The 26,587-nt window shown below is 51.5% G+C and overlaps 1 protein-coding gene across 7 annotated transcripts in view; it reads right to left on the reverse strand.

Moving 5' to 3' along the window:
* Positions 1-8,452: 8,452 nt before the first annotated feature.
* Positions 8,453-26,587, reverse strand: part of CCDC150 (coiled-coil domain containing 150) — a 43,777-nt gene continuing 25,642 nt past the window's right edge. For 2 of the 7 annotated variants that reach the window (XM_028153189.2, XM_008146560.3), the window contains 12 exons: positions 24,174-24,281; positions 21,004-21,132; positions 20,109-20,278; positions 18,599-18,692; positions 17,387-17,556; positions 16,417-16,543; positions 12,716-12,910; positions 12,265-12,333; positions 12,023-12,184; positions 10,925-11,011; positions 9,014-9,133; positions 8,453-8,785 (listed from right to left, as the gene is read on the reverse strand). In XM_028153189.2, the coding sequence (XP_028008990.2) occupies positions 8,669-8,785; positions 9,014-9,133; positions 10,925-11,011; positions 12,023-12,184; positions 12,265-12,333; positions 12,716-12,910; positions 16,417-16,543; positions 17,387-17,556; positions 18,599-18,692; positions 20,109-20,278; positions 21,004-21,132; positions 24,174-24,281 (1,548 nt within the window). In that variant the 3' untranslated portion in view covers positions 8,453-8,668. The other 5 variants (XM_028153195.2, XM_028153193.2, XM_028153191.2 and 2 more) reach the window with 5 other exon arrangements.

Below are 26,587 nucleotides of genomic sequence, written 5' to 3' on the forward strand. Positions count from 1 at the left end.
CTTCAGAGGAACTTCCTGCTTCAGGCAGACTCATGGCAGAAATGGGGGGGGGGGGGCTGTATTTTAGAAAGAAAAAGGAGGCTTCCGGGCGTCAGCCTGGGAAAAGCCCTGTAGACAGCATCTTGGGGCTGTCACTTTAAAAGCTGATATCCACTGTCTCACTGTCACCTCCTCAGCCATGGGCGGGTCCTGGTGCCACTCTGTACGTGGGATTCTTTTCTACGGTCACAGCGCTTGAGCACGGGCTCTGCTCCTGCACCGATCTAGCCGGCCCAGCTTCCTCCCTCCTTTCCTGGGAAACTTGGAGGGGCTGGAACTTGCTCTGTGCTTGTCCTGTGGCCGACCGGCAGGTAACCCATTCTGTTGCGGAAGAAAAGTAAAGCCTGCACGTTAGGAGAAGCCACGGTGAGAAATGGCAGGAGCGCCTTTCCCAGGTTTCCATTCCATCCTTCTCGGCTGCATTTGTGCCCTAGATTCTCCCCGTAAGAAAGAATGCCTGGGTTGCGGGCGCTAAGCCCCAGGAATTTATTAGTACCCTATAAGAAGTTCCACTTTTTACCCTTGCTTGTTTTTTTCTGTTTGCACCAAAGAAGTCCCCCAGCTTTCCATCTTGCTTTTCATTAGCAGTGATGCTTTTAAGCTGTTTCCACAGGAAGGAAGGGCACCGTGAATTCTCCACTGACCCTCTGAGACCGCTCTCCTTCCGTGGACTGTGTCGTGCAGGAGCTCGCTGGCCGGAGGCTCCTCAGGAAGCAGACGGTGCATTGGCGAGTGACACACAGGAGGAGAGCGAGGCAGGCGTGGACATCTGAGGAAAGCCTCCGACATGACAGGTTCATGTAAGCAAATGTGGGGGGCACTCAAAGGGAGCAGAACTAGTGCAGAAAGTCTGAAAATGAGGTGCGATTACTATCCCAGATGAGAAAATATTGGATACATAGGGAACGATGCTGTAAAGGAATGCTCAAAGAAGACGAGTTTTATGAAATTAAAAACAACTGCCAAAATTCAATGAAAGGGCTGCAGAAAATGGAATTTAAAAAAGACAAAATGGAACATTGAAGAGATGAAAAAATTTCAGCTGAGAGAATGAAAGCTTACAAGGCAGTCTACATTACAAGCTATTTGCGGCACCGTATCTTACACATTCACTTACGCTTGGAGGTATTTGCTTGATTATAAAACCAGGAGGGACAAACTCCTGCAATAATTTCTATGTGCAGTAGGTGGCAGTACATTCCCATAAATTTAGAATTGTACCTCTAATACAGTTGTGCCAGCCTTTAACCTTTTCCAAAACATGAAGCTTAATTTGGGGAGAGATTAACTTTTTATTGGGATTCATGTGGGCGAGGCATGATACTGCATGCCCTGCATTCCAGGTGCTCCTCTTACCTGACCGAGGAAGAGGAGGGAGGTAGTGACTGATCACCTTTGTGTGAGGTGGTGGTATTTCTTTTTTTAATAAGCAAAACAGACGACCGGACTGGGTAGCTCAGCTGGTTAGAGCTTCGTCCCAATATGCCAAGGTTGTGGGTTTGGTCCCCAGTCAGGGCACACACAAGAAGCAACCAGTGGCCCTGGCTGGTTTGCTCAGTGGGTAGAGTGTCTGAGGATGAAGGGCCCCAGGTTCTATTCCCGTCAAGGGCACATGCCCGGGCTGCAGGCTCTGTCCCCAGTGGGGGGCGTGCAGGAGGCAACCGATCAATGATTCTCTCTCATCATTGATGTTTCTACCTCTCCCCCCCTCTCCCTTCCTCTCTAGAATCAACCAATGAATGCATAAATCAATGGAACAACAAATTGATGTTTCTCGCTCCCTCTCCTCCCCCTTCCTCTCTTCCTCCCTCTAAAATCAATTAAAATAAGCAAAACAAGAAGAAACGGCTCAGAAAAGGATAACAAATGTGAACCACATGTGCTGCCTCCCAGGACTACGTGAGTGGGACACAGACAGCTTCCGAACACAGGGCAGGTGCCACCTGTTTTCACTTGGAAAGAAATGGGGCATCCTGCAGGTCTGAGCAATGACATGCGGGAAGCTCTGCCCCCACGGACCTCCATGGGCACTGAAAGGACACCTGGAGCCCTGCTGTGTGCTCCTTGCCCACTGTTCGGCCCGGATCAAACTCTGTGGGCGGACATCGAGGTAAGCACATCACGCACAGTTCCTAACCCCACCTGAAGGTCCTGGACCCACGGAAAGCCAGCTGGGGAGGGTGAGAATCAGCAGGACCACTCGGCATTTGAAGAAAGACAGGTGTTGGGGTTCAGAAAAGGGAGGGCAAGCACGTGAGGGGAGGAGAGGCCAGTGAACAGGTCCTCGGGCTCACTGACCACAGCTGCGCGGAGGCCGGGCGCGCTGCTGTTTCCCTCCTCCCAAACTTGGCGTCTGGGCCTGATCTCAGGTTCTGGCTGCCCAGGGGTCTGGGCGCGGCACAGCATTTCTTAGCTAAGCAAACCCCGTTCCTGGAGGCAGTGGGACAAGTCCTTTGCTAGGAACACGCTTTACGGGATTAGGTCCGTCTCGTTGGGATACCGATGCTGGGACGTCTGTGCCGTGGGCCAGGCCTGAGGCTGCATCTCCAGCTCAGGTGCGCGCCGACCTGACCGCCCTGACCGCGGGGGCTGGCGGCTAGAGGGAGCACCACGTGCCGGAAGGGAAGCCGGGCGGAGGCCCAGCAGGTGCAGTGATGCCTCCTGGAGCCTGGGGAAGCCGGGATCCAGAGTGGCCGGGGCCCACCCACAGCGGGAAACCCGCTGCCTTCCAGTCGCTCTCTGGACGCAGGACCAGCTCTGGGGTGAGTGAGCTCTGGGGTGACGGTCCGCATTGACTGTGTTTCCGGGAGAACAGCAAAGCCTGCAGGTGTCCTGTGACTGCAGGAGGGGAGGGGAGGGGAGGGGAGGGGAGGTGTCCTGTGACTGCAGGCGGGGAGGGGAGGGGAGGGGAAGGGAGGGGAGCTCCCCCCTCTCCTGGGCCTGGGTCCTCCCCGTCCCCACCTCCAGTCCTGGCCGTCGTCGGTCAGCTTGGGGAAAGAGGCTGGTCGCCGTGTGGGCACGTTGACGTTCTGCTGTGAGTCCTGTTAGCCACTCGAAGGCCCGGCCCGCTCCTGGGGGAAGCGCTAGTTCCCCCCGAGATGCGGAGGATGTGGGGACGGGGCCAGCCCTCACAGGGGGAGCCAAGAGTTGACCCCGCTTGTGGTTGGAGCTGGTAGACGGCAGGCTGTGTGCGTGGTCACATGGTCCTCCCTGTGGCCGTGCCCCTGTGTGAGGACACCTGCTTCCCAGGCCACGTCAAACCGGGAGGGTCTCCCCCATCGGCAGGTGGAGAATGGCTGTTGCATTGGGTGGTGGTGAGGTTGAAATCTCTCTTATGTGTTTATTAACCTTTTGGCTTTTTTACCTCCTCTGGATTGCTTTTGTCCTATCCTTTGCCCATTATTTTTTAAACAGTGCGTCTTATTTTTTTAAATTTAATTGTAGGCATTGTTTATTTCCTCTGGATGTAAGTCTTTAAATGTATTTTCCACTGTATTTATGTTGTCTTTTTGTAAAACTCAAGAATTTTGATATAATCAAAAGCAATCTTCCCCCTCTTTATGGCCAACATGAAACCCCGCAGGAAAGGTGGGCTGTGTTTAGGGACGTACGGAAGGCGTCTGTTTTTAGTGCCAGTATCCATGCTGTTTTGATTACTATAGTCTTGTAGGATAGTTTGATGCGTGATACCTTCTTTCTCAAGATTGATATGGCTATTCTGCGTCTTTTGTGGTACCATATGAATTTTAAGATTACTTGTCAATTTTTGTGAGAAACGACATTGGTATTTTGACAGGGATTGCATTCAATCTGTAGGTTCCTTTGGGTAGTATACCAGTAGACATTTTAACTATATTAATTCTTCTATACTTGAGCATGGTTATGGTATATCCTTCCATTTATTTGTATCTTCTTTAATTTATTTCTTCAATGTGTTAATAGTTTTCTGTGTACCGGTCTTTCACCCCTTTGGTTACATGTATTACTAGATATTTTATTCTTTTTGATGCATTTGTAAATGGAATTGTTTTCTTAATTATTCTTTCTGCTAGTTTGTTATTGGTGTATAATATTAATTATTTTATTTTTGCATCCTGCTACTTTGCTGAATTCATTTATCACTTCTAATAGCTTTTGGTGGATTCGTTAGGGTTATTTTTATATAGTATCATGTCATCTGCAAATAATGATAGTTTTTCTTTCCAATTCAGATGTCTTTTGTTTATTTATTTTTGACTAATTACTGTGGCTAGGACTTCCAATACTATGTTGAATGAAAGTGGTGAAAATGGCCCTAGCTGGTTTGGCTCAGTGGATAGAGCATCAACCCAAGGACTGAAGGGTCCCAGGTTCGATTCAATGTTTCTCCAGCTCTGTCTTTCCCCTCCCTTCCACTCTCTTTAAAAATCAATGGAAAAATATCCTCAGGTGAGGATTAAAAAAAAAAAAAGTGGTGAAAGTGGAAATCCTTTTCTTGTTACTGATCTTAAAAAGCTTTCAGCTCTTTACCATTGAGTGTAATGTTAGCTGTGGGTTAACCATATATGGCTTTTTTTGTTCATTTGTTCGTTTGTATTACATATGTCTCCTTTTCCCCCTATTGAACCATGTATGTATTATGTTAAGGTATGTTCCCTCTGTCCCCACTTTGCTGAGAGTTTTTACCATAATAGCATGTTGAATTCTGTCAAATGCTTTTTCTGCATCTATTGATATGATCGTGTGTTTTTTATCCTTCATTTTGTTATCGTGATGTATCGCATAAATTGACTTGCGGATATTGTACCAACTTTGCATCCCCGGAATAAATCCCACTTGATTATGGTGTATGATCCTTTTAATGTATTATTGGATTTGGTCTGCTAGTCTTTTGTTGAGGATATTTGCATCTATGTTCATCGGGAATATTGGCCTATAATTTTCCTTTTTACAGTGTTTCTGTCTGGTCTTGGTGTCAGGTAATACTGGCCTTTGAACTCAGGATCTGGTAGGTTGCTTGCCTCCATTTCATTTAGTCCTCTTTCTGGAGATTTCTCCTGGCCTTTCGTTTGGGGCCTGTTTCTCTGTCTCTCTCTGCTTCTGTGTGTTACGTAGGCCTGCTCTGTCTCCCAGTCTTGATGGGTGGCCTTATGTAGTAGACGCCTTGCGGGGCTCAGCGGTGGGCGCAGTCTCCCTGACACTGAGCGGGGTGCTCCGGGAATGCCCTGTGTGGTCATGTGAGCCTCCTGCTGCAGTGAGCCTCAGGCTCTGTGCTTCCGGGACGCCTGTGTCTCCTTCACCTCGTCCCTGGTGGTGTGGACCCCCAGGCTGGCTGGCTATGAGGACTGACCCTGCCCACAGCGTACGAGCTGCTGTGGGGGTGCTGACCACATGAAGTGAAATGCGCCCCAGTGAGGGTGCCTGCCAAGGTCTCCCTTTGGGGTGTCATTGGTGGAGCTAGTGGGTCATGGGATAGTGTGGTCTGAAGCCGCTCCTGGGTGTTGTTTCTGGGCCTCTTGGAGAGACTCTGGTGCAGGCCAAGGTGAGCCATTGCCTGCGACCGGCCCTGAACTGCCTGTTTGAGCTGCAAAGTGCAACACGGGCCCCTCAGCAAAGCTGCGGTGCGGGGCCTGCAGCCGTCTGTGGTGGGGCAGGGTCTCCGGGAGCTGTCAGGGTGCGGCCGGCGAAGTTTACCAGCTCAGACAGCCCGGGACGTGGCCACATGGAGGGGGCACCCTGCATCGGAGCAGCGGCCCGGTCTCCGCGACCCCCAGTCCGCCCGGGCCTCCTCGAGAGCCTCCCAGAAAGCCGGTAGGAGGCCCAACTGCAGCCGACTCCTCCGCAGAGTGCAAGCTGGAGGGGGGACAGTGCACTCCGCAGGCTGATGCCCCATGGAGGGAGTGCTCCCCCAGGAAAGATGGGGTGTGTGGGTGGGGTGGAGAGGCACTGAGCGCAGGGACCTTGCACCCTCTGCCCAGTCCCCGAGCCACACGACCCAGTCTCTTCCCATGACTCTAAGCTGCTGAGCCCTACGTCTGCACGAAAGAGCCTGTGCATTGACCCTGGGTCCCAGCAGGCTCCCGTCTCCCCGGAGAAACTCCCCGCCAGCTCACGCGGGCTCCTCCTCGGCTCTGGGCTCTGGGCTGGGGGCAGGGCGGGGGGTTGGGACCCCCGCTCCTCAGGGGGAACCTGTGCAGCTGAGACACCCCGCCAGACTCACAGCGGCACGTGGGCTCGGGCCAACACGTGTGTCAACGCGGCGCCTTTGTAAGCGCGTGGCCGCAGTCTCCGTCTAGACGTCTAGCCTCCGGTTGCTGGGTCCTGGGCAGGAGGTGAGTGCAGCTTCCGCCGACTCCACCGCCATCTTTTATACGTTTGTACATTGTAACATGATGGCCATTGTAGCCACACTTACTCCCTTACCATCTGGCACAATCATCCTCTTTTCAGTGGTTGGAATAATGGTTAGCCTCCACGCACGTTTGATGACTGTAGTACAACACGTTGTCTCTATCATTGTGCTGTGCATTACGTTTCTATGGCTTATTTCCTACTTGCAAGTTTGTAGCCTTAAATAACATCAATCTTACCCCCCATCTCTGGGTGTTTAAAGGTTATGACTCCCCCAAACCTTCAATTAACTATACGTCCTTACAGAATGTCTGAAGGGACGATCCCATAGGCGTTAGACCACTGGAGGTCATCCACAGATGTGCTCCCTCACTTGGGAGACCCCAAATCAGCGGGCGCCAACCTTTCGGACCTCACGGCCCCGCAGTGGTCTGCGGCCCACCGGTTGGCGGCCGCTGCTCTAAATAACTGGCCCAGTTTTGGAGACTCAACAAGGAAGTTTAAATTCTTTAGCCAAATGAACAGGAGAGGTGTCTTGTTCCTGGATTAACACAATAGTTAATGTCCGTTCATTCTTACGTGCTTCTTCAGAGCCACCATCCTAACCACAAGGGGCACGAAGCGTCAACTGCTCCCCCTTCCCAGTACATGGACAGCACACGGCTGTCCTGACCGTCTGGGAACTCACAGCCATCAGAGCCCGTTCTGGACCTGTGCGTGAGCCCCTTGGTGTGTGAGCGTGCACTGTCCACCCGCCAGAGTCCCACCGTGCACCGTCCCACCCGCCAGAGCCCCACCGTGCACCATCCCACCGTGCCACCCGCCAGAGTCCCACCGTGCACCATCCCACCGTGCCACCCGCCAGAGCCCCACCGTGCACCATCCCACCGTGCCACCCGCCAGAGTCCCACCGTGCACCGTCCCACCGTGCACCGTCCACCCGTGCACCGTCCCACCGTGCACCGTCCCACCGTGCACCGTCCCACCGTGCACCGTCCCACCGTGCACCGTCCCACCGTGCACCGTCCCACCCGCCAGAGCCTCACCGTGCACCATCCCACCGTGCACCATCGCACCGTCCCACCGTGCACCGTCCCACCCGCCAGAGCCTCACCGTGCACCGTCCCGCCAGAGCCCCTCACTGCGGGAAGTTCCACGCGCTCCAGTCAACTTGCTCTGAAAGCCAGTTAACCGAGTCTCACCGCGGTAACGACACTTCTCCGGAGGATGTCGAACACTCAGCCTCTCTCTGAGAAGTCCTCCAATGCTCACATCCATGTTTCCCCAAACCCTGCGTAACAGGTGGGAGCGTCTGGCCCGCAGGCCGTGTAAGGCCCACAAAATCATTGGCCTCCAAGGCGTCGGGTGAGCTAAGGAAATGTTTGACCAAATGGAGCAGGCTGCTTTCCAAGCTGGTCTTTGGTCTGGCCTGGGAGTGACGTTATAAAGATCCCATGGGCCTTGGCAGAGAGGCGCCCGCCCCCTACCCCCTGCTCCGTAGGCTCAGCGGCCGGCTCTGCCACCACGGCAAGCAGCTCAGCTTGTCCTTCTGAACCAGACAGTCTGCCTGCTGGGCTCGGCAGCTTCTGAAGTTGTATCGGACATCCTCTCCGGTTGCCTAGCTGCCCACTTGACTTGGGCCCGATGGTGTCAGCAGTGGCTGCCATTACCCGAGCGGCAGTTGAGCCCGGTTCGGTGCCACCATGTGCGTAGTTAGCTCTCTCCCGTTCACGGCTGGGAACAGAGCGAGCGGCTTACTGCTCCTGCCGGGGAGCGCGATGCTGCAGCGCCTCCCGCAGCCGCGGACGGCTGTACTGACCTCCTGTGCCCACAGCCTCCGGGCACTCACACGCTCAGAGCCCTTACGTAAGCAGAGACACTGGTCTCACGGATGGTGCCTGGGAATCACCCTACAACACAGTTGGCCAGCTCCTACCATTTTCCAGGTGATTCTATTTCCAAGACGTGACTGGAAGTCAGGCTGGGACAGTTCCGGAAACCAAGTGTCCTGTCGAGGTGCCGACAGAGAACCTCACCAAGTGCTTCTTGATAGAATGTACTTAGAAAACAGCAACAGCCTCGATTATCATACACAAATTAATATAACTTTATTGGGTGGAAAACGGGGAAAGAAAAAGATGGGTGATTTTGTATTGATCGTCAGGAGTTCATAAAGGGATAAACTCAGGTCCAAGTCTTCAGCCCCGTGGACGTCGTGTCCGGGGCGGTGGCAGCAGGCCCGCCCGGCGCTGGCTGGGTCCCGGCGCGGCTGTGGGTGCAGCTCCTCGCGGTCAGGGAGTCACTTCCTCTCCAGCTCAGGGTGGTACTTCCTGGGCATAAGCCTAAGGTTCTGCTTGTTCTCCCACCGGTGCAGGATCGACTGGGTGGCGATGGCCTCCTGCCTCTGGTCTGGGTCCTGGTGGGAAGAGATCACACCTAGCACTGCTCAAACTCTGTCTTATTTATTCGAGGTGGTGCTAACCAGGGCAGTTGGGGAGGTGGGGCTTGTAGGAAACGTTTAGTTCACTGCTTTTCTTGCAGTAGTTTAGAGAAAGCCACAGATTAGAGAGAGGGGAGCTGATGAAGAGAGCGTCCGTGATGAGAAACGTAAGAACTGCTGAGCCAGCCACGCCGAGATGCCCACCTCTTCCCAGCACCTGCTCTCCTGGGGGAGCCTCTGCAGCCGGTTTTTTGTCAGCTCGAGCTGTAGGCCGTCGAACCTGCACTTAAACCAGCGGTGAGCCTCTTCCAGGTTGGCTGTTATCTGAGCACAGGAATGTTATGGTTAAAGTGACAGTAACAGACGTCTTCGTGTGTTAGCTCAGGAGACCTTCCTAGGACTGCAAGACCCAAACCTGACTGCAAGGTCCTGGCACCTATGTGCATCGCACACCTGCTCTAGGTGGGACGGTCATTTGCAATGAGGAGTAGAGAGTGCAGGCGGGCCTGCTGCTTCTCACGCCCTGCTCAGTGCTTCCTGCGTGTGGACGGAGGCAAGACAGAAGCCGGGAGAAAATAAGAATGACGTCCAAGATGGCGCTCAAGATTAAAATGTCAAGCCATGCTTTGAAATTTAGACTTTTATTTTTTAAGACTAAATGGTTCTCCCAAAGTCCCTCAACTGTAAAGCCTGGACTTCTCTGTTGTGCTTTATGAAAGTAATAGAATGAATTACTGGGAAATGGGACCAGCTTACTGTACGTAGTATTTTTTTATTTCCTTTCTCAGAAACATCTTAGACTTTAGCTCAGAAGCACACACGTCCACAGTGTCTTTGTCAGAGCACAGTCCCTCGGACAGTCTGTCTGTGAAGACGAACTGGAAGCAGCATTCACGTATTTGACATACTTGCTGAGTGCTGACACACGCCTGGCACTGGTCTGAGTGTTTGGGACACTGGTATCGAAGGCAGAGCCAACAGATGTGAATTTACAAGGAGGAGCTTCGCGACAAGGGCAGAACCTCTCCTTGGAGGAAGAGTGAAAGGACTGTCCCCTGGACTGCTCCGTGGGCAGCGTTTCGTCTGATGCTGAGTGCCGAGCGGCCGTTTCTCTTGCCTGGGAAGGCACGTGCGTGAGAGCGGGCTCTGGCTCGTTCCCCCCGCTCCCCGCCTGGCGCCTGCGTGGAGCAGGTCCTCAGCAATGGGCGGCTTTGTCCTGTGGTAGCCAGGTGGGCAGGGGCAGGACAGAGAGCTCCCCTCGGTGTTAACGCTGAGAAAGCCACAAAGCTAAGGCCTTGTCCAGGTCTGTGTGCCTCCTGGTGACAGTGCCAGCCCCACCCCCCGAAGCAAACCGAACCCCACCTTTCTCCAGCACTTTTACCAGGAGTGGAAGAAAGATGCTTGGAATGGCATTGTGCATCCTGTCTCCTCCTGCATGGCGAACGAGAAGGCAGCTAGCATGTATTGAAACTTAGCTGAGCCATCTATCAATAACAGCTGTAGGCTTAACCCTGGCCGACACTGAGGCGCTCACAGCAGAGGCAGCCTCCTAGGCACCTGGGGTCCCAGTTGGCATTCACTCAGCTGTGTCGCAGGCCACAGTCTCTTTCTTATTCCATCTAACTTAACGCTATAGAAGGGAAAATCGTGGCCAATTGAAAGCAACATCACGTGATACCTTAAGCTTAAGAATCTCTGTTTTCTCATCTGGAAAGTGAGGGTGGAGGTGGGAGACTGATTTCAAAGACCCTTTCCAGCTCTAAAAATGTATGACTTTAAATCCCTTCCAAAAGCCAAGTGGAGCTAGGAGAACAGAGGAAGCAGTTCACACCTCCAGGCAGAGACTGAACAAAGCTCCCCCTCGTTGGTTCACGTCACACAGCGGAGCGTTCAGCCCGCACCGGCCGGCTTCCCCTCTCGCTAGGGGAGGGACTGGGGCCTCAGCGTTCTAGTCTCTCTCCTCGGGACCCACCATCTGAATCTAAAAGCGATTTCCGCCTCATGACAGAGCCGGCCTGAGCGGCGGCCCCTGCCTGCTGCACGCCTCGCGGAGGCTAAGGAAGGGCTACGCTGACTGAGGTGTGAGGCAAGGTGGCCGTGTCGGCCCTGCCTTACCTGTTCCGACTCCACACTGGCTTCTTTCAGTTTGCTCTCCGTCACCTCTTTACATTTCTTCAGGTGTCTGACAGTTTCCTCCAACTCCTGAAAAGGTGACACAGAGACTTTTACACAGTCCAACGGACCGCATCAACCAAAAGGCGTCCACCTTGGAGTAAGTGAGCCACCGTCCACGGAGTGCACGGTGCCGTCTGCCTTCAGGCCTGCCCGCGTGCCAGCTGAAAGCCCTGCTCAGCTTACCCGCCCGTGCGCACGTGACCACAGCTGGTTCTGAGCACGGGTTCTCCTGAACCAAGGGGCTGGAGGGCTACTTCTCATGGAGGGTCTGCCGGGGGACAGGCGCTCGATGCCTCCCAGGCCCTCCCCGGGGACGTGACGCTCAGCTCTGCCTTAGGGTGGGAGCAGCTCAGGTCCTGGGACAGCAAAGGAGTATCTGGGCCACAGGGAGGAGCCACGGGCGCAAAGTCCCGCCAACCCGGGCTCAGCTCAGAAATCTCACTGCGGGACTCGCACTTTGACAGGTGAGCTTTAGTCACTGAAAAAGCGACTCGTCTTTATCCAGTTGAAAACGGGGCGCATGTGCCGGAGCTGAAGCCAGGCTTCTCCCCAGACCAGTGGTTCTCAACCTTCCTAACGCCGCGACCCTTTAACACAGTTCCTCATGCTGTGGTGCCCCCCAACCATAAAATTATTTTTGTTGCTACTTCATAACTGTGATTTTGCTACTGTTATGAATCGTAATGTAAATATCTGTGTTTTCCGATGGTCTTAGGCGACCCTGCTAGCGGTTCTCAACCTGTGGGTCACGACCATCGGAAAACACAGATATTTACATTACGATTCATAAAGTAGCAAAATTACAGTTATGAAGTAGCAACAAAAATAATTTTATAGGTGGGGGTCACCACAACATGAGGAACTGTATTAAAGGGCCGCGGCGTTAGGAAGGTTGAGAACCGCTGCCCTAGACACTGTGACCCTAAGACTCAGTGTAGATGACCCCCTGTCAGCCTCTCTCCTCAGGATCCAGTAGACCCGGGTGCTCTGACGCTGGGTGCTCGGGCCGAGTTCACCCCTGAGCTGAGTCTGACCTACCTGGCACCGGCGCTCCAGCTCCTGCCTCAGTTTCCGCTCCGCCTCCAGGCGCAGCTCCTGCTGCTTGTTCCGCGCCGAGGTGTCGTACTGGCTCTTGGCCAGCAGCTGCATCTCCCTCTGCAGGTTCGTCATTTCGGACACAAATCTCTGGATGCTCAGCGACTGGGGCACAGACAGGGAGACAGTTGGGTCCAAGTTTGGGGTTTGATGTGAAGGGTAAGCAGAGCCTAGAAATCACCTACCTGCTCATAGTTCTTCTTCTGGTACTGATCCTTAATTAGCTCCATTTGCCTCAATTCCATTTCTATTTGCTGAAGGTAAACAGGAGATAGCAGAGAGAGGTCAGTGGGAGAGCTGGCTCTTTGCCGATGGGGTGACAGAAAGAATCCCACGAGAGATCAGTCACCAGTCCTCCTGGGCTCTCCTCCCGCCCCGCCCACTGGCCCCGCAGAGCAGAGTCCTGCCCGGTCCCCGTGAAGGGTCGGTGGGGAGCTAGGACGTGACCCTGGCAGCTACAGAAACCACACATACACACGGCAGAATCGTGGCTGGAAAGAGACGGTCCCCCAGGGCAACCTGCCTGTCCCGGCCCAGCTGTCACTCGGGGAGCACAGGGCTGGGAGTGCTCTGCAGCCATCCTCCCCAGGTCTTCAGAGAGACCAAGGAAGTGAGGGGGACAGAGTGTCGTACAACCTTCATCCTCTCCACGTTCTGAGCAGCATTCGCCTTGGCCGACAAGTGGAGCTTGATTTGGGCCTTCTGGTTCTTGATCTTGTCCTTGCTGCTGGCCAGCAGCTTCTCCAGCTCCGTGAGCTTCTGCCGCAGCTCCCGGTTGGTGCGCGACACTTCCACGGACCTGCAATTGGCGTCCTCCAGGGCTTTCCTCAGCTGTGAACGCAGGAATGTGACATCTTTACCTCCACGTAGGAAGCAGGCGATGCTCACCTCTCCCCCTACACTGTGTTCTCTTTGAACCTGTCTTTCAAAAGGGAAGGTCAGTGAGGCAATAGCAATGGTGTCTGATTAAGTAATTAGTGGAGGAACACGCTAAGGGATTTTCAGAATTTTTAACTTTAAAGAACACAGTCTTCCTTAGAACAGATAAACCATTTAAATGCAAGTTCAACACTTGCCCTTTTAAGAGCACGGCTTTGGAGTCAGACCTACGTTCAAGTATCAGCTCACCACTGACTCGCCAAGGAATTCTGGGTAATTAACTTCCCGAAGCCTCAGGTTCATCACTGGAAAGGTGTGTGACAGCCGACCTCCCAGGACAATACAGCAACTCGACAAGACAAAGCACAGAAGGCACGCAGGCCTGGCCACAGTCACTGCTCAGGGGTCATGACCAGGTCACATGATGCCCAGGACCCCGGTGCATGTTTCACAGCCGAAGGGCTCCACCTGACCCTGGTCCTGTGTGGACAAACACTGGGGACCTCAAAACCAAACTGACCAGGAGGAGCTGACTTCGAGGTACCCTGCTTCCTCCCCAGAGCAAGAACTTCTCTTCCCGTTCCTCTCCTCTGCCCAGCCCTTTCCTAACCCTATGACATGAGGTCTCTAGGACTGTCCGCTTTCTGCCTCCCCCTGGCCTGCAGACAGGCCACTGCCCGCACCCCGCAGGCCCCTGCCCAGTGGGCACCCCAACCCCCCGACGCCGTGGACGTGCCCCTGCAGCTCTGCGTTACCTCCTCTTTCTCTGGAACACACTCAGCCCCTCTCTCTCTCTCTCTCGTGTCAGACTCCCTAACCACGGGGAGGGGTTATTTCCAAACCCACGTCAAAAATCCAAACCTGGGGACCTCGCCTCAGGTTCTGTACCAAAGGACACAAGGCAAGGGTACCCAGAATGCACCACCCGCGTGGCCTACAGACCACTAATCCTACTGGTCTCCGTGGAGGCCACCCTTCGAGTCTGAGCCCCGACTCCAAGGGGACGTCCCTGGAGCCATTCATGTTCAAAGCGAGCGTCCCCGGCAGATCCCTGCGCTGACAGGAGCGAGGCAGAGGCGGCTGTGCTCTCAGACAGGCAGAGCCTGCGCTGAAACCGCGCTCCAGCCGCACCCAGGCTCTCGGGGAAGGCTGCTCCTGACTGTAGGACAGCCCTCGACTACCGTCCGACAGACGACCGGGAAGCTGCTGGGACCAACACCGCTGCTGCACAAACCAGCCGCCGGAGAAGGACGCCTTCCAGAGGGTCTGGTGTGGGTCCCGAGGATCACGGCTCAGAGACGCGCCCAGACACCGGGGCCACCTGCTTGTGAACCCCAGCAGTGCCCTGGCACTGGAGTCCCTCCACGCACGGCCACAGCTGCTCACCACCGGGCACACGTCCCCGAGATGAGGACATAGAAAAGGAAGAAGAGGGACTGACTTAGATAACGTGAACCCCAAGTCACGACTGTAGCGCCGCCAAGAGCTTCGGAGAAGGACGTCGGGACCTGTGACCGTCACGCCGGTGTTTTCCACAGGCCGGCAGCCGGGAGCAGCACCAGAGTGAGACGTCCCCCGTCAGCCTGTGTCTGATCCAAGGAGGGAACTGTCCAACGGTCAACAGGCCGAAATGGAGTCATGTCTGCCAAGCTCGGTCACCGAACCACGACGTAATGCCAGTTCTGGCTCTGCCGGAAGTAGACCTAACCAAGAACCACCTGGCCACACTAGGCAGGCCTGTGATCCGCCTGACACACCTGCCGTGCCCAACGGACGTGCCCTCGCAGCAACCGGCCCGCCTTTCTGCCTCTAACTCCCCGGTCACGGCCCCTCCCGCCCGGAGAGTCCGGCACGCCGCTCCCCGGAGCTCCTTCTGCCAGACTGGATGCCCCGAGTCAAATCGATTTTCATTCAAATGAACTCTTACCGTTTTTACGGTGCCTGTTTATCTTTAAAAATTACTTCAGTATCTTACAGAGTCCCCTCCACCTCACGTGCCCTCAAGTCAGTGCCACGGGATGTGCAGGAGGAAGAGAAGCTGGGCAGGGGCGTCCCCTGTGGCGGGCAGGGAGTCGGGTGCTCGTACCTCTTCTCTCTGCACGAGCTCCTGCCTTCAGAGCCTAACTGTACGCCACAGTGTCGACCCTTTCCTGCTCCCCAGCAGCCACCTGCTGGCCGCCCCTCAACACCGCCGTCACAGCCCTTCCGAAGCGGGTAAGCCAGCGTCTACACAGCACTTCCCGTGTCCACGCACCGTGATGAACGCTTCCCGTGTATTTCCAGGTTAACCCCCACAACAAACCTGGGAAGTCGGCACCATGACTTCCACTTTGTCATCAGGAAAACTGACCGAGTGAGCCACGCGCACAGGTAGCAGGTGAGTCACGGCTACTGGGAGGCGGAGCGGGGACTGGGAGCGGCTCACCGGGGTCCCCTGTCCTCCCGGTCTCCCACGTTCGCCATCCTGTTAAAAGGGCTTCCTGAACAACGATCTCTGACTACAGGTGCCTTTAATGTCAGTGCACCTTATTTTCCACACAATTTTCTTTTTATAACTTATTTACACAGTGCTTTGCAATTTACAGAGCCCTACAGAAATAGTTGAAATCGACTTCGTGAATGTTCTCAGTAAAATGCAATTGCTCAGTGCACCGAATGTGGCAAAACACAGACCAGCTACCCAACCAAGTCTTACAGTTGTTTTAATTCCTCCCTCCCCTGTGCTCAGGATACAACACGCAGTGTCCGATTTCTCTGTGAAAGTGGCTTTTTTACTTCACTGCTCTCTTCCCCACAGAACGCTCTGCTGGGCCCTAACCACTTCTCCTTCCTGCCGACTGCCCAGCGCGCTCAGCCCGCCTTGTAGAACGGTGCTCACACCATCACCGCCTCCCGCGCCCACTCCTGGCTCACAGCCGCGCTCCGGTGGTCAGGCCACCGGGCCCGTGTATGCCGCTTTCGCAGACATTTCCCAGTCTGCTCGGACCGAGAGAGACGTGTCCTCATCTGCTCACACGTCCTGCTCACGTGTCACCAAGCTCTGCTCGCCCTCTCACTAGGCACCTGTCAGCTCTGCCCGTCTCCATCCCGCGGCCCTTCCCTGCAGCCCAGACGTCCCCTAACTTCACATCCTCAGGCTCACGCAGCCTCTGCCACCGGGGAGGGAGGGTCCCCTGGTGCTTCCCCGTCTCCCGTGGAGAGTGGCGACCACTGAACAGGGTCAGCGAGCACGGACCTTGGCTTCCCTGCGTCTCCGTGTGCCCCGAGGAGGGAGTGGACGGAGACTGGTGGCTGTGGCCGCGGGGGGCAGTGCCCTTACCCCCCTCCCTCAGCTGGCAGAGACTGAGCATGAGAAGCGGGTGTTGTGGCAGTTTACAAACAGCACAGGACGGCCTGACGTCAGGGGGATTAAAAGAGCCGAAGAAGAACTGCGCAGGAGCTGGTGCCCCGGCCCGTACCTCGGCCACCTCCCGCTGGCTCGCCTTCTTGGCGGTGTCTCGCTCGGTCTGAAACTGCTTTCTCAGAGCTTCCACGTGCTCAGCGTGCAACTCTGCTTCCACCTTGGATTCCTCGGTCATGCGCTCTCTGTTTAAGGACAGAGGAGAAATCCCCTTTAGAAGTCAGCTTAGGAGGGGAGGGGGTCAGTGAGCAGATCAGCCACCCGGGGAGCCTCACGGACCTGAGCTCATTAAAAGAGGGAAAGAAGGCCTTCCCTGCAGCGGACAGTCCTTCCTAGGAAGACGCCCAGCCAAAAGCACGAGACACGCGCTCGTTTTAACCAATAATCAGCATTACACGGAATGTAACACGCGCACAACAGGAAAAGCGCCTTCCCTGCTTTGGCGCAGACCTGTCTGCGATGCCCGTATGCTCACTAGCCGGGAGGAATGCAGATCTACGTGCACACGCATTCCCATGGGTGCACATCTTCATGGCACGCACTGCCATCTCAATCAATTTACCTACACCCAGTTAAGACAAAACCTGAGTGGCGTGGCCTGAACTCGATGGGTCTGACCTAATCATCTCAGGCCGAAACAGAGGCCACTGACTGACATCTGCCTGGACAGACCCCACTCCTGGCTGGGACGAGCCCTCCGGCTCCTGCCACTCCCTTTCCCGGTCATGCTCTGAAGGACACACAAGCTTTTGTCAGCAAAGGGCTGGCAGGGACATGCCAGTGGCCCCTCTAACCAGTATCCGTGCCATTTTGGCTTGGTCTTTGCATGGAGAAGCAGCTGGATACCCGTCAAGGGCAGAGCTGGACATGAGCGACCCAGGCAGCCGGCCCCTGCTGCTCTCGGCTGTGGGGCTCCCGGCAGGCCCAGCCGGGGGTACCAGCTCCACAGGAGGACAGGTGTGAACGTGTGAGTGAGCCGCACTGCTCCCCCCGGGCGCCCCCGGTCCCCGTGACGGCACTGCCCTTACTTGCAGGTTTCCAAGTCCTGCCGCTCAAGTTCTTTGCAGTCCAGTCTCTCTTGGATGTGGTCGAGCTTTGTTTGCAGGTGGCTGTTTGTCTGGAGCGCTTGCTCCAGGCTCATGGCCAGTTTCCTGTTGTCGTCTCTAGCGACATCCAGAGCCTTCTGCAGGGGCTCCACCTGGAAGAGAAGCGGGTTTCATTCCCCTGTGACACGCACACCGTCCATAGCACCTGCAGCCACTCCCTGCCCTACATCAAGTGCCGCCCACACAGTCCTTCGTTGGAATCAGCAGAGATTCCAGATGCCGGGAATACGTGCGAGAGCTGCGATGGACATTGCTTCGGGGACGCTTGGAGGCAATGGGAAGGGTACTGGTCACTGAAGAGCTTTGCAGCCAACCTGCTTTATCCTCCTTTCTAAGTCGTTAAATTAACCTTCCTGATCCTGTGACCTTCTGGTCTCACTGCCTTTACAGAAGAGACCTGGCAACTGTTCCTGCATACCTTCCAGAAAAAGCTTATTCGTATGAAACATCCATGTGCAGTTTATACACATGCATATGTGTAGATACATTTGCAGGTGTGTGCACACCTGTGAGCACACACGTGAGGATGTGTCCTCCTAATAGTGGAATCACTCACTCTGGCTCCTTTTTTCCGTTTGTTACTCCTCACCGGAGGATATATTTCCATTGATTTTTAGAGAGTAGAAGGGAGGGGGAGACAGAGTGAAGGGAGGAGAGACAGAGAAACATCAAGGTAAGAGACAGACATCGACTGAATGCCTCCGACATGCATCCTGACCAGGGCTAGGGATCGAGCCTGCAACTGGTTATGTGCCCTTGACTGGAATCGAACCCATGACCACTCACTCTGTGGGCTGATGCTCTATACACTGAGCCACGCCGGCTAGGGCTCTAGCTACTTCTGCAGGAGGGTAAAGGTATTCTCCAAGCCCTTTAACTTCTGCATACATTTATGCCGATAAATGAAAAGAATGTGAAACATAGAAGGCAAAAAAGAACTAGGCATCATTTTGGTCCGGGATTCCCGATAAACGACTCCCTGTAAGACTGCAGGCCCATTTCCTATTTGAGAAATGTCACTGTCCAAACTCAGGCCGGAATGGAAAGGACATGCACCGGGCGGTCTCCCTCCCTTTCCCACCACAGGAAGAGCCAGTGAAACCACGTCAGCGTATCGCTCTCACGCGCCCCTACCTCGCTGCTGTGCTGGGCGTCCACCACCAGCATGCGGGCCTGCCACTGGTCCACCTCCGCCTCCAGCTTCTGCACCCTCTGCTGGCTGAGCGCCCTGGCGGGGGAAGCACAGACCGTGACGAGGGGAGAGCCCGGAGCGACACGCTGGCCACGGGCCGCTCCCAGGAAGCCCAGGGCACGTACAGGCTGCGGACCAGGATATCGGGGAGCTGGGGACAACCAGGAGCCTCAGCTTCTGGTGAGGAGTGAAGGCTCCTACGATGAGAAACTCCCCACTTAGGGGCAGGTCTGGCTGGATACATTAAATCGGCAATTTTCAACCGATGGGACACAAGAATTTTTCTTTTGTTCTTTATGAATTTTTACTTTTAATTTTTTTTTGTACCACAAGAATTTTTTAGACATGCAGTACCTGCCTATTTAGCCCGGGCACTGACCTCTTTTCCCTTAGACTGCCAATAAAAAAGGACAACAAGCAATACAAAACAGCTTTCCTATGTGAATGAATCAAAATGAGACCTACTTTTTTGTGAGATTGGCAAAAAATACATATTTTGGTGTACTGCAGAATTTTAGTAATTAGGTTACATTTGCCATGAGGTGAAAAAGGTTGAAAATTGCTGCATTAAGCTCTCAACACATGTCAATAATTAACTTACGGTCTGGTAATTTTATAACATATATATAACATATAAATTACATACAGTTTTGTACCAGTGAATGAATATATTCATACTATCACTTGTACATGAATTGGCTTGATGTCAAGATTTCTGCTTCTAAATACACCAGGTACCTAGAATTTTACTGTGACTGGTAAACTGTTTTTAATGCCATCCCCTTGAATTTCTTTTTACCAGTAAGTGCTGAAGGCACATTCATAATATGTAAAAGATAAAGATGAGCGCAACGAAGACTATAAAACTCACTCGTCCGCTCATAACACAGAGGCGACACGCACCTCCAATATGCACATTATAATATATTGCAGAGGCCTTACTAATCAGACCTTTCGTTCATTAACCTAAAAGGGAAACTTTTACGTAATATTTGAAACATTCAAATGAGTTTACTAATAAAATATGGCTAGAAGTTCTCAGAATAGAAGTAGTTCTCAGAATGTCTCATCTAAAATAATTATTAATCTTTAAATGGGACACTAATAAATGGATAATTAATCCAAACTAAAGTAGGCACTTAGCTTTTACCTTGACCATTACAATTCTGTAGATCCAAGGACAAGTTTAAAGGCATAGAAAACAGCAAGGGTAAAACATAATAGATCACATGAATTTCTAAAACTTCCTATCACTACAGAAATATAAGAATTTTGAAATTCTGGAAATCATGTTGGTTTCAAATTCCAGATTCCCCTAACTTTAGACTAGTTCCTCAGCATCACCAGTGGTGTGCAGAGGAAATGTGTAACTGACTGGTGTCTGATCTCGCTGCTCCTCACTACAGCGCAGCAGGAAATTACAAGGAAAAGCGGAAAAGCCATCGCCGGCACCTTTCTTTCTTGAGGCCTGCGATCTCCGAGTCCCTCCGCCCCAGCTCCATCTGCACCTTCTCCAGAGCGCCTTGCATCTTGCTGTGAGAAGCCAGCACATTCTCCAGCATGACTGTCACTTTGCAGTTGTCTTCTTTCGCTTCCGCCAGCTGTCGCTGAAAGGTCCCCATCTAACAGGAAATGAGACCAGGGAAAGATGTTTGGTTCTTTCTGCCGAGTCCCATTACTTCCAGGAAAGGCGTATGGGAACCAGCACGGTAGGATGCTAAGAGGAATAATTAAAGTACATTTTACTCTTATTTTGTTTCTTAAGTGATTGTGACTTTGAGAAGAAGAAAACTAGACCTCAGATCCCATGGATCCTACCGAGAGCTCTCAAGTGCTTCCTGACTACTGGCCTGTCACACAGCACAAATACTAGCTACAGACACTGGGACCAACAACCTGGCTGGCCTGCTCGGGCCCTGCTCAGCATTCTCTCCGGATGGAAGACCAGGAGGGGAAGGGGGAGGGGCGAGGCCCGGTCCAGCACTGCTGTCACGGAGACGTTGGGGATGGGACCTGTTTTCACAGAGCTCACCCTTGCTGAAGTCGAGAGCAATGAGTGACAATTTAACAAGAAATAGTAGCTGTGAATATTGTGTTCATAAAGCAAGAGGCGGCAGGCTATTACCAAGATCAGACGTGCTGCAACAGAAAAAAATAGGACTTTTTCTTTTGATTAAGACAGGAAGTTGAAAAATATTGGGAGTGGAATTATGCGTTTTTAAGGAAAACATTTTAAAGCGCTTCTAAAGTTTTCTTAAAGAAAAAAGTCCTCACTAAAGTGACAGGCACGGAGGCATGTGCTGTGAGCTGCCCCGCCTCCTCAGCGACCCCTCGGCAGGACGCCCACCTTCTTGCTCTCCCTCTCCTCCAGGGCCTCCAGGTCCCCTTTCAGCTTCTGGCTCTCCTTCAGCGCCGCATCGCGACACTTCACCACCTGCGAGAGCTCCTCTTCGTTCTTGTCCAGGATGGACTTGACCTTAGGAGAACGAGGACCACGCATCACTCTCCCTGAGCACAAACATCGGCCTCAGAGCAAGACACAGCCACTGAGAAGCCAACTGTATGGGCTTATTTACTATTATAAATAAAACCAGCTTTTTTATTAGCCCTTTTTCCCTCTAAAGAAAACTCCAAAGCGAAAATAAATTTGTGTGAATAAACGAGCAAACCCAATATACGACCATCGCCACGCAAGTGCAGAATACGGGATGAGGAGCCAAGACTATGAGGTAACGTGAAATGGGGCGGAGCTTCTGCCTGTATCCACAGTTCATGCCTTTCTGTGGCTGCCCAGTCCTCTGCCGTGTGGCTCTACCACAGCTCTACCCGCTCACGTGCTGGACCTGTGAGTGGTTTCCAGCTTTCGGCGATTACAGAGAGAGGTGCTGTGAACAACTGTGTACAAGTCTTTGTGCAGACAATGGTTTCATTTATCTTTGGTAGATACTTAGGAGTGGAATGGCTGGGTCATATGGTAGGAGTACGTTTCACTTTTAAAGAAACTACCAAATTATTTTCCAAAGTGGCTGCCCCATTTTACATTCCCTTTGGCGGCATGTGAGAAGCCCAGCTGCTCCACATCCTCACTGACACTTGGTCTGATCGATCAGTTTTCCCCTTTTAGACATTCAAGTAGGTGTGCGGTAGTAACTAATGGTTTAAGTATCAAGCAAGGATGGATGCTCTAAAAAGTTTACTTTGGAAAATATTTTCTGACGTTCAAGTTCTTAGGGCTTCTATTCATGTATTTCTATTTTAAAATTAGGCTTTAACGAAACAACTTAATTTGAACATTAAGATTAGGTAGATATTTTGAATTAAAAATAAAATCAAAATTAGATTTTAGATATGTCAATGGTTATTGTGAAGCAAAATCTGATATTTTCTATGTCCAAAAACAATTATGTGAGAGCCAGAATGGTTCTATTTGTATCATCAGTATCCCCTATTTGTGAAGAACCCAATTTCCTGTTACTCAGACCTTCAAACATTATCTTTCTGGATTGTTACTACTATTCTTCATCTATATATATGAAAGCCTAAGCAACTGTTACGACCAAACGACCAGAACAACCAGTTGGCCAGTCACTATGACACGCACTGACCACCGGGGGACAGACGCTCAATGAGGAGCTGCCCCCTGGTGGTCAGTGCGCTCCCACAGGGGGAGCGTCACTCAGCCAGAAGCCGGGCTCACAGCTGGCAAGTGCAGTTGTGGTGGCAGGAGCCCCTCCTGACTCCATGGCAGTGTTGCCAGGATGAGTGTGAGCGGTACAGTGCCTGGCCCCGGCTCGGGCTCTTCCCTGGCCACCTGCAACTTGGCACACTGCTACATCCCCCAGGGGATGTCTGACTGCTGGTGTAGGCCCAATCTCCACAGGCCTAAACCGGCAGTCAGACATCCCTGAGGGATCTCAGATTACGAGAGGGTGCACGCCAGGCTGAGGGACCCTCTTTGCGCACACGCCCCCCCACCCCCCTGCACAAATCCGTGCACTGAGCCTCTTGTTGTTATATAAATTTCAAATTTCCTAATGATTTAATTTATGGTCTTTACTTACCGAATCCCGTTTAAGAAAATATGATGCCTCATAAGTTTTAAATGGTCTTGAGGCAAGAATGTCTATTTTACCTTCCAGTCTTCCCTCCATGGTTTTAATAGCATTCAAGAGAGTCTTTAGAGAGATTCGAGAGTCCCCAGTGTCCTGAGATCTCACAGAAGTTAGGGCAGGTGCAAAGGTCACATGGCGTGTGGAGCTGGGAACAACACTGGGCAGACCCACGGTTCTTTCCTTTACGCTGGGTCTACAGCTCTCAAGAAATTTCGAAGACGCAGGCCTCTCCGGAGATTTCCTTCTTCTTGGAGGCATTACCAATTAAAAACAATAAACTAAACTAAACTAAACTAAACCTAGTTATTTTTCAAAGAGTGTCTCCTTTAACAGGAGGAACAACAACGTTCTCAGCAACGCCGTGATGGAAAGCGTAATGTGAAAAGCGCTCTGTGCTTTCGGAACGAAGAAATCCCACTGAGAGTCCGTCCCAGCCAAGCAGCAGCCCTTCATCAGATCCCTGAAGGAGAGCACGTCTAACGAGGCCCTGGACGAACAGTCAGATGACCGGTTAGAACCCCAGCAGGATTCCATCTGGAGACACATTCCACTTCCTTGGTTACAGGAGGCACACACACACATGACAGCTACAGAAATCACACGTGCTGCTAGAGAGTGGCGGATGTTTTTAAAAATAATATACACGGTAAATGTGTAAATTATTGAAATGAATCACTTTCGTTCAGTAACACATTCCTGGATTATTTTCCTCACAAAATATTTTACATATTTTATTTATCTAACTTTCTCTATTCATTGGTTAAAAAGTTATCAGTCTCACCCTCGCTGGGTGGCTCAGTTGGTTGGAACACTGTCCTGCACGCCAAAAGGTTGCTGGTTCGTTTCCCGCTTAGGGCACATACCTAGGTTGTGGGTTTAATTCTATTTCTCTCTCTCTCCCTTCCTCTCTAAAAAAAAATCAATTAAAAATGTTATCAATCTCAACAGTCACCATGCTGACAAGCAAACACCTGTTCTGCTAACACCTCTTTACGGAAGCAGCTGATTCAGGTGTGTCTTGTGCCTATAACTCAAAATCCAGAGACTTGTTCCTCACGTCTGCCAAAAGTTAGAAGGCTCCCTCGTAATGTGCTTCCTACGATGCTCAAAATACCAGCTGCTTTGTTTCTGAAAGTCCTACTTTCTGTTCCATAATAAAGTTTATTGAGCACATTTCTAAGCCTCAAATTAGAGCATGAGCGAGCTTCAGGCATCTTTGTGAACTCCTCGACGGCTTAGCAGAACCTTGTACATACTGTGTGTTTAAAGAATGCTTGCTGAGCTGAGTTAAGTGAGAGAATATTCATCTTTCTGGCACTATATGGTAAGGTGGGAAAAAGGCATCCATGTCTTAAGAACGAGTTAAAACAGCTGAACAGCCATGTGTGGTAGCTGTCAATCACACCTGAGTGTATTTGCCCTCCAGAGCCTTGTTCAACTTGCGCAGATGGTCATTCTGTGAGCAGGTTTCAGTGAAAGAATGGAGCTGTTCTTCCAGCTGTTTCACTTTTATCTAGAGAAAAGCAAAAGAGTGATAAAAGTAAGCCTCGTTAATAAGATACTGTGTATATACTTATATACTCCAAAAGGAAAAAGAGATTGCATGAGTTTCAAAACAAATTTAGAGAATCGCTAAAACCTGTAAAAAGCAATCATAAGTTTTTCTAATGCAAAGAATGTTATCTCAACTGAAATACGTAGCGACTTCATCAGCTAAAACAAGCTAAACCCATTTACATGTACAGAGATAATTCATTTGGCTTCTACTGCTTATGGAAACTCCAAATTAACACACTGCGGGCCAGTAGTTTTATTGCTAGCTTTACCCAGTGGCCAGATTAAGTTTCTATTGAACGAGTACAAAAAACGTTTTACATGAACGTTAAAGGCACGCTTTAAAATTAAATACCCATTGCATTTTGAAGTTATTTATTACATGTTCTTATAAGCTAATATCTTTTTAAAGTATGATACTTTGTAAAACACTGTGTAATATGAAGCGAGAATTCTTGTGTCCAGTCCCAATGTGTTAACATGACTCATGAATATAACAGTGACACTTTGTAGGTAATAACTTTCAATTTTAAAGCAACTGTGGTATCTGGCATTCAAACTTTTTAAAAAATATGGATCATTAGAATTGTCAACATGCAAGGAGACAGTCTTGTGTTTTCACTGGCAGAATTACAAAAATTGGATAAATGGAATTATATGCTGAATTGTGTTTTAGAACTAACACATAAAAGTGACTACTCATATCTTTGCCTTTAAAGATTTTGATCATTTGGTTAAAATGATTATTATTAATATTTACTCACAAATCTCCAAGTTATATGCTTTTCTACATGTTCTTCCTCTTACTCCCAACTCTCTCATACAAATCAACAACTAACATTACTGAGCCTATTCTTAAACCAGGGAAAACTTCACCCCCAAGTTCTTACTTAAACCAACTTTTTCTCTCGTGGCATCTTCTTGTTTCCTATCCGTGGGGCAAGCACCCGTGGCTGGAGCTCTGGACATTTAAAGAGCTGCTGAACTCTGAGCGCTTCTAGAGTTTTCTGAAAGGCTGCATGAGAGCACACTGTGCCTTGAGCCATCAGCAGGGTCCTTCCTTCTCCGTTTGCCTGTTTTTGTCCCCCTTTCCCACAGCGCACAGGAGAAACGCATGTGCTGTGGATCCCAAGGCCACCAGTAACCAGTCCTCCTGGTTTCCACTTCAGGTTCAGAATGAACACGCTGCCTCCACAGGGAGGTGCTGATGCAGCGGTTACTCTCATTTTAAACACAAGCAAACGCCAACCTGTGAACCCAATGGGAAGTGCTGCGTAACTGAAGACTTTCCAATGTGCCTCTCCTCCCGCACAACACGGACTGTCCTCACGCACAGCGCTCCTCAGGTACTCCGCCCTGCCTCCCCGCCGGGTGCTCGGTAAAATGCCGTAATGCTTGTCAGATAATGTGCTCTATCGATGGCCCTTAGTTTTTACACTGGATTTCTTATTCGGTAGGATTTCTAACTCAGGACAGTCAAATGGGAAAGGACCCAGAACCAGATGCATCCCGCGGCCCAGATCTCGGGGTTTCTGCCATGACTGCCCACGCAGCTCCATGGCCAGCGCCTCAGCCGCCTCAGGAGCAGCAGACACTCGGGCAAGGTCACATCCGCACATTGTTTCAAGGGCCCAAATATACAAGACGGACATGGATGCAGGTATAACACTACGGACACTATGAGACAACTAAGAGGAAGATGGAAAGGAACTCGTATTTGGATATGCTTTGTAAGGCAAGTATTTAAAGTAATGCAATCAATACATTTTCTAGTTTTGTTTTTTTTTTTACTACATATGGTACATTTGAAATGAAGTAGGACATACCTACAATGTTAGCCCTTTCACAGTTTGAAATGAGCTTCGGAGTAAGAACTCCCTGAACCGCCAAAGTGTGAAAATACATTCAAGAAATTGTGATAATTTCTGCATAGCACAGATTTTTTTTTTCTTTTTTAAAGCTAATCTATATATATAAAAGCCTAAGCGACTGTTACAACCGGTCGACCAAACAACCAGTTGCTGTGATGCGCACTGACCACCAGGGGGCAGATGCTCAATGCAGGAGCTGCCCCCGGTGGTCAGTGCGCTCCCACAGCCAACCTCCTATAGCTGGCCAACCTCCCATGGTCCCTCCCTCTGGCTGGTGAGCCCCAATCAGCAGCCAGGCTGAGGGACCCCACCAATGCACAAATTCGTGCACCCAGCCTCTAGTCCTACATAATAAAAGGCTAATATGCAAATTGTCCCCTCGATTGGGAGTTCA

Source organism: Eptesicus fuscus, chromosome 11 (assembly GCF_027574615.1).
Source record: "Eptesicus fuscus isolate TK198812 chromosome 11, DD_ASM_mEF_20220401, whole genome shotgun sequence".
Classification (NCBI taxonomy): domain Eukaryota; kingdom Metazoa; phylum Chordata; class Mammalia; order Chiroptera; family Vespertilionidae; genus Eptesicus; species Eptesicus fuscus.